Source organism: Olea europaea, unplaced genomic scaffold, assembly GCF_002742605.1.
Source record: "Olea europaea var. sylvestris unplaced genomic scaffold, O_europaea_v1 scaffold4098, whole genome shotgun sequence".
Classification (NCBI taxonomy): domain Eukaryota; kingdom Viridiplantae; phylum Streptophyta; class Magnoliopsida; order Lamiales; family Oleaceae; genus Olea; species Olea europaea.
The window spans coordinates 8,749-16,002 of record NW_019260685.1 but is presented as its reverse complement, the minus strand read 5'-3'; the positions used below and the strand labels follow the sequence as shown (position 1 = coordinate 16,002).

Genomic DNA, 7,254 nt, shown 5'->3' with positions numbered 1-7,254 from the left:
TTTTTGACTTTTCAAGGCTCTCTACCTAGCCGCATAGGCTATGTCGACCACAGGGAATGGTCTGACAGTTAAGGGCCTTGGCCAATTTTTTGACTTTTCAAGGCTCTCTACCTAGCCGCGTAGGCTATGTTGACCACAGGGAATGGTCTGACAATTAAGGGCCTTAGCCAATTTTTTGACTTTTCAAGGCTCTCTACCTAGCCACGTAGGCTATGTCGACCACAGGGGGTGGTCTGGCAGTTAAGGGCTTTCGCCAATTTTTTGACTTTTCAAGGCTCTCTACCTTGCCGCGTAGGCTATGTCGACCTCATGTCTTCATGGGATGAGCGTGGATTTTAAAGTTGCCTGTTAGCATAAAAAATTCTTGGCCTTGTGAGCTCAGTAGGCGCACCGGGACGTCCCAGCTAGGCTGACCCTTCCTTAGCGCCCTCATCATCCGTCACCACCAAGGTCTTTCATTGAATAACAAATGTTACAAATAAAGGTGCCTTCGTGAGGCATTACATGGAGAAAATAAATGATGCAACCTAGTCGACTGTATTTACAAAAGTGTTGTCTGTCTGTATATTTCGAAACCTACTAATAATACTTTTTGAGGTGTTCCGCGTTCCACGGTCTACCTAGCGGCCTTCCTTTCATATCTTTCAAACTGTAAGCTCCCTTCCCCAGCCCGCGGATTACCTCGTACTGGCCTTCCCAGTTTGGACCAAGCTTTGGTGGGGGGTGTCCTACTGCTGCTGCATCCCTTAGCACGAGATCTCCTGGCTGGAAGACCCTTGGCTTGACTCTCCTGTTGAAGTACTCGGCAGCTCTCCATTTGTAAGCCATCATTCTTATTGCCGCCTTATCCCTTATCCCTTCAAGGAAGTCAAGTTCTCCTCTAGTCGCTACTCCGTCGTGTTGCTTGACTTTCATCCTTCCCGTCTCGCTTAGTATCTCAACTGGACCACAGCTTCCATCCCAAAAGCTAACTTGGATGGCGTCTCCCCGGTCGACTCTTGGGGAGTTGTGTGATATGCCCACAATACATTGGGCAATTCTTCCGCCCAAAGCCCTTTCTCCTTTTCCAGTCTCGTCTTCAGATCCCATAGTATGGTTCGGTTAGTCACTTCAGCCTGCCCATTCGCCTATGGGTGAGCAACTGAAGTCAGTCTGTGGTCGATGTGGTAACTTGTGCAGAAGGCTCGAAAACTATGATTATCGAATTGTTTTCCATTATCAGTAATGATTACTCTGGGTATGCCGAACCTGCATATGATATTCTTCCAGACAAATCCCTGTATCTTTGTAGTCGTGATGGTGGCCAAGGGTTCAGCCTCCACCCACTTAGTAAAGTAGTCTACGGCGACTAGCAAGAACTTCCTTTGTCCCTTGGCCAGGGACAAAGGTCCCAAGATGTCCATCCCCCATTGAAAGAAAGGGCACACCCCAAAAATTGCCGTCTGTTGCTCGATAGGAATGTGGATCAAATTCCCATGGCGTTGACATGCATCGCATTTCCCAACTAAATCTTTAGCATCTTCCTTCATACTAGGCCAATAATATCCTTGTCGAAGCGTCTTCAACGCAAGGGAAGTGGCCCCTTGGTGGTTTCCACAAATTCACACATGTACCTCGACTAGCACCTCCTGTGGCTCTGTTGGTCGCAAACACTTCAAATATGACATTGTGAAACCTCGCTTGTAGAGCAGTCCATCGATGACGGCAAACAAGGCTGCCCAAATTTTTAGCCTTCTCGCCGTGAAAGCATCTTCCGGCAATTTATTCTTTGTTAGATATTCAAACAGCGGGTCCATCCAACTCTCCTCATACTTTATATTCATAACATCTGTCGTGTGTGGGATGCTAGGTTGCCGCAGAATTTGCACGCTTGCTGTGCGAGGCAGACGTTTGGGGTTAGCGAATACGAGTTTAGCCAGCGCATCTGCCCGCTCATTGTCCTTTCGCGGAACCTTAGTTATCTTAAACCTGGTGAACCCCTTCTGCAAGTTTTTGACCTCCATTAAATATGCTGCCACCTTTTCGTCTTTTGCTTCGAACTCCCCCGTCACTTGCCCGATTATCAATCGAGAGTCGCTGCAAATTTCTGCTGAAGTTATCCCGAGTTTGGCTGCCAATCTTAAACTTGTGATCACTGCCTCGTACTCGGCATCGTTATTTATAGCTAGGAATTCAAAACGCAACGAGTATTCCAACTCTTCCCCATTCGGACCTATCATTATGATCCCAGCCCCGGATTCTTCATCGTTCGAAGATCCATCGACAAAAATTTTCCAATCTGCCTGTCCCCCTGGTGGGTGCTCGGGCGAAAGGGTGAGTTCAACGATGAAGTCTGCTAGAGCTTGTGCCTTAATAGCCGTCCTTGGCCTGAATTCAATATCAAATTCACTTAACTCGATTGCCCATTTCAACATTCTTCCAGAGGTCTTGGGCCGATGTAGGATCTGCTTGATGGGTTGGTCGTTCATTACTTGTACCTATGAGACTGAAAGTAAGGCCTCAGCTTTCTAACTGCTACCATCAATGCTTACACCAGCTGTTCAGCCAGGCTGTATCTTTCCTCCGCGCCCCTTAATACTTGGCTCACATAGTAGACTGGTTTTTGCACCTTTGAGAACTTTTTCACCAGCACCGCCCTGACTGTCCTTGGTGAGACTGCCAAGTAAAGACATAACACATCCCCGGGGCAGGGGTTGGTCAAGATCGGGGGCTCTTGTAATGACTGTTTCAAGCTCCTGAGTGATTCTTCACATTCTTGGGTCCACTCGAAGTTGGAGGAGCCCCCTATAGCTTTGAAAAAGTGGTAGCATTTGTCTGCTGCCCGGCTCGTGAAACGATTTAAGGCGGCCACCCGCCCTGTCAACCTCTTAACTTCCTTCCTGCTGGTAGGACTTTTCATTTCTAGGATCACCTGAATTTTGTTCGGGTTTACTTCGATCCCCCTTTGCGTGATCATGAATCCTAGAAAATTTCCCCCGCAGTCCCAAAAACACATTTCTCTGGATTGAACCTTAACCTGTTTTATCGGGCAACGTCAAACACTTTTTGCAAGCTGGCCACATGGTCATTAGCCTTGGTTCTCTTGACCACCATATCGTCAACATAGACTTCTACAACATCTCCAATCAGCCTACGGAAGACTTTGTTTACCATCCTCTGATACGTCGCCCCTGCATTTTTCGAACCAAACGGCATAGCCGTGTAACAGTACGTGCCAAAGTCAGTGATAAATGACGTCTTCTCTTGGTCGGACTCGGCCATTGAAATTTGATGATATCCCGAGAATGCATCTAGGAAGCTGAGCCTTCCGTGTCCTGAAGTTGCATCTACCAGTTGATCTATTCTGGGAAGCGGGTATGAATCTTTTGGGCACACCTTATTCAGCCCAGTATAATCTACACACATACGCCACTTTTCGTTTGACTTCTTCACAAGTACAATGTTTGCCAACCACTCGGGGTACTGCACTTCTCGGATGAAACCCGTCTGTAGCAGTTTTTCTACCTCAGTTCTGGCCGCAGCCTGCCTCTCAGGGGCGAGATTTCTTTTTTTATGCTTCACTGGTTTAGCCCCCAGCTGGACATCGAGGCGGTGCTGCGCGACGGTCGGGCTAATTCTTGGGATATCCTCTGGGCTCCAAGCAAAGACATCCAAGTTATCAGCTAGACACCTTGCCAATTTTTCTTTCTCTTCGGATCCCAAACCTATTCCAACACTAAACTCTCGTCCTTCGGCTACAAAGATTTTTTCTATCATATCGAGCGGTTCGATCCGCTCCCTCGGGAGTTCCACATCCAACATCATGACTGATGGTGAGCCTTTGGCTTGTATACTATCCACATAGCACTTTCTTGATGCCTGCTGGTCCCCTCGCACGCACCCGATTCCCCTACTAGTTGGAAACTTCATAACTTGATGGTAGTTCGATGGGACCGCACCAACTGCATTTAGTAATGGTCAGCCGTAGATAGCGTTGTAGGCCATGGGGGTCTTGACAACCAAGAAATTAGTCACGATGACCACTGTTGCTAGGTATGTCCCTAGCGTGACTGAAAATTCCACAGTCCCCTCCGGTATCACTCTTGCCCCTCCAAAGCCTAGTAGGGGGGTAGTCACCATCTTCAACTTCTCTTGGGGAACTTTTAGACCCAAGAAGGTGAGGACATTTACCGCACTTTCTTCGTCAACTAACACCCTTTTCACGTCAAAATCCGCTATATCGCCTACTATTACTAAGGCGTCATCATGGGGGTGCGTTACACCAATCAAGTCCTCTTGATCGAAAGTTATGTTCTGGTTGAATCTTGCTTTTTTCTGAATAGAGCAAACCCCTATAGAACGCGCATAGCTCTTTCTATCCAAATTTGAGTCACCGCCTGATGTTATTCCTCCGATGATCATGTTTATCACTCCTGCCCTCGGTGGGGGTGGACCTTCGAGCCTTTGCTTACCCTTGTCATTTTTCACATACTTAGCCAATAGTTCCCTTCTTAGCAGGCGCTCAATTTCTTCCTCTAACTGCAGGCATTCTTCGGTATCATGCCCATGATTTCTATGAAAATGGCAATATTTACTTTGATTTCTCTTATCGAAAGGAGTTAGCATCGGTTTAGGCCATTCGAGCTCTCTCATGTGCTGTATCTCCATCGATAACTTTGTACGTGGAATGTTCAAAGGGGTGGGTGCCTTGACCTCCTCTCGCTTCTACTTGACCGGCCGGTCTTAGGCATATCCCTTGTTTATGCGTTCATTCTTCGGCTTGTTTTATTAGTGTGCCTTTGCTCGTCATATGTTTTTCGCTTATGAACTTCCGCCTCCCTTACGTCCCTGAGACTTTTAGTAATCTTCTCTGCTTCCTCCGCATCGACATACTTGTCCCCCTTCCTCAATAAGTCATGCATCGATTCTGGGGGGTTCTTGAAGAGTGACATTTTAAAGGCCCGATTTCGCGTTCCATTCATCAAGGCGGTAACCACTGCTGTACGACCTGCATCAACCCAATGGCTGTCTTCCTCTTTCTCTTGCTGCTTAGGAAGTAAGCTACAAAGTTCCTGGAGAGCTCATCAAATGATTTAATGGATCATGGGGCCAAGGTCGCTACCCAGTCCCTAGCCTCCTTCCTGAGTGTGGGGGGAAAGGATCGGCACATCACTGCGTCCGGGGCGGCGTAAAGTCTCATCAGATCTACGAAGGTTCGCGACATTTGTAGGTCTTTTATGCCGAGAGTTGCTCGGCTGAACCTGGCTAAGTATTCCTGCAATGACTCGTCCTTGTCCTGTACGACCTGCATCAACCCAATGGCTGTCTTCCTCTTTCTCTTGCTGCTTACGAAGTAAGCTACAAAGTTCCTGGAGAGCTCATCAAATGATTTAATGGATCATGGGGCCAAGGTCGCTACCCAGTCCCTAGCCTCCTTCCTGAGTGTGGGGGGAAAGGATCGGCACATCACTGCGTCCAGGGCGGCGTAAAGTCTCATCAGATCTACGAAGGTTCGCAAGTGGTCAAACGGGTCCGTGACTCCATCATACGCTTCTATCATAGGCCGTTTGAAACCTTTAAGTAAGGGGACAGCCATGATTTCTGGTGCGAACGGGTCTTTCTCCAAAACCATCTGTCTTCGTCTATCTTTTCTCTTGGACAAGGCATCATCTATCTTCTGGGTCATGATTTCTTCCATCTTTTGTTCCAGGTCTACCATAGTTTGCAGGGGCTGTTGAGCTTCGATCTCTGGGGCTCCCGCATCTCCCGTCCCCCGCAAAGAGATCGGAGGGACAATCGCGGGTGGCGCTTGAGGCGGTTGCTGGCTCGTCACTTTTGTTGGGCTCAATGGAGGGACAGTGGGTCTCTGCGACTGGTCCTGTAGGAGTGCCATCATTGCTGCCAACTAGGTCTCCAAAGCGCTGAATTCACCCTGCGTCACATACTGCGGGGGCAACGGCGGCTCACGTCCCCTTGCAACTGACTCCGACTCCGTCGTATTCCCAACCAGGCGAGTATCACTCCTTGTTCGTCTTCTTGGCATGGCTTTTTAGTTCAAAACTTTCCCACAGACGGCGCCAATGAAATGGTAGTTGATCAACACCTTCCTGTTTGCCTGATTGCGCTGGGCGTTTCGTCTACTCCGTCCGGTATATATGACCTGAAAAGTGAAGGCAGGGCTTCCTCCCCCGTTTTACCTCCGGTGTGAGAATTAGTTCATAGGCTTGAAAAATATGATTGGAATTTTAAGGATGAACCAGATAGATAAAAAAAAGAACCCTTTACCTGTGCTGCGTCCGGAGGTATTTATAGACATTAGGGGTCGGATAACCACTAGGCGAATGTGGTGCCACGTGTCCCACTGTGCCCACGTTCTGAGTGGGGGATCTTTAGTTTCCTGCCTGGGGATTATTTTCGCATTTTGCAACTATGAAACCTAATTAATTCACTAGGAGTTTTATGGCTAAGTGTTTGGACAGGCAGTCCCATTCCAATTGTAGACCTCGCATAGTGGTAGAGCACCCCTAAGGGGGTCGATGTCTTCGTGTAGTGGTAGAGCGCCTCTAGGGGGGTCGATAACTTCGCGTAGTGGTAGAGCGCCTCTAGGGGGGTCGATGACTTTGCGAAGTGGTAGAGCACCCCCTGAGGGGGTCGACGGCCTTGCGTAGTGGCAGAGTGCCCCTAGGGGGGGTCGGCGACCTCGCGTCGAAGTGCTGTGATCGGTCTTGCTTGGCGTCGAGGGTGGTTTCCTCTAGCAACCTATATCAACTATGGTAGAAAACAACTGGTCTTGTCAACAAGGTTGCAATGGCCAAATCCTATTAAATTCGAATTCAAAAAGTTAGGATAGAAGTTGCCTGACCATCTAGGTGTTTCAATTTTCAAATTCAGTAATGACATATACGCTCAACTGAACAGGACATGATGGGAGAGAATTAAAGAAATGGAACGTATAAGATGTATGCCCAGCCATGTCGTGTCTAGTCTTGCATGCTGATCATTCCATTTGTTTGTGACTTGATAGTGATTCATGAAATTACAATTCATACTAAGAGGGTTGGTAGTGTCATACAATGTTGAAAGATCAAGCATGAAACATAGAGTAGTAGTGCAAATACATATACAAGATTTCTGAGTACATTAATCAAATGCACCATACTTTAGTAAATGTGTTGAAAGTAGTGTAAACTTGACCAGTGAAATTCTAGAAATATGAAGAAGTTCAAAATCATCAAGAAGCTTTAGAAGATTGAAGATGAAGATATGATTTAGTCA

General features: G+C 47.6%; 2 protein-coding genes across 2 annotated transcripts; both read right to left on the bottom strand.

Moving 5' to 3' along the window:
• Positions 1–1,127: 1,127 nt before the first annotated feature.
• On the bottom strand, positions 1,128–2,468 carry LOC111387586. Its single transcript, XM_023012162.1, has 2 exons — positions 1,614–2,468; positions 1,128–1,559 (listed from the first exon to the last, which is right to left on the bottom strand). Exons 1-2 carry the CDS (start codon positions 2,466–2,468, stop codon positions 1,128–1,130), a joined length of 1,287 nt encoding a protein of 428 aa, XP_022867930.1.
• Positions 2,469–3,957: 1,489 nt separating this feature from the next.
• On the bottom strand, positions 3,958–4,647 carry LOC111387585. The gene has a single exon (XM_023012161.1). It carries the CDS (start codon positions 4,645–4,647, stop codon positions 3,958–3,960), a length of 690 nt encoding a protein of 229 aa, XP_022867929.1.
• Between the last annotated feature and the right edge of the window lie 2,607 nt (positions 4,648–7,254).

Bases quoted from the DNA above. Each gene is read 5' to 3' on its own strand.
- LOC111387586 (XM_023012162.1), bottom strand. From the start codon at position 2,468: ATGAACGACCAACCCATCAAGCAGATCCTACATCGGCCCAAGACCTCT. The intron at 1,560-1,613 runs GTACATGTGTGA...CTTGCGTTGAAG, and splicing joins CACAGGAGGTGCTAGTCGAG to ACGCTTCGACAAGGATATTA.
- LOC111387585 (XM_023012161.1), bottom strand. From the start codon at position 4,647: ATGGAGATACAGCACATGAGAGAGCTCGAATGGCCTAAACCGATGCTA.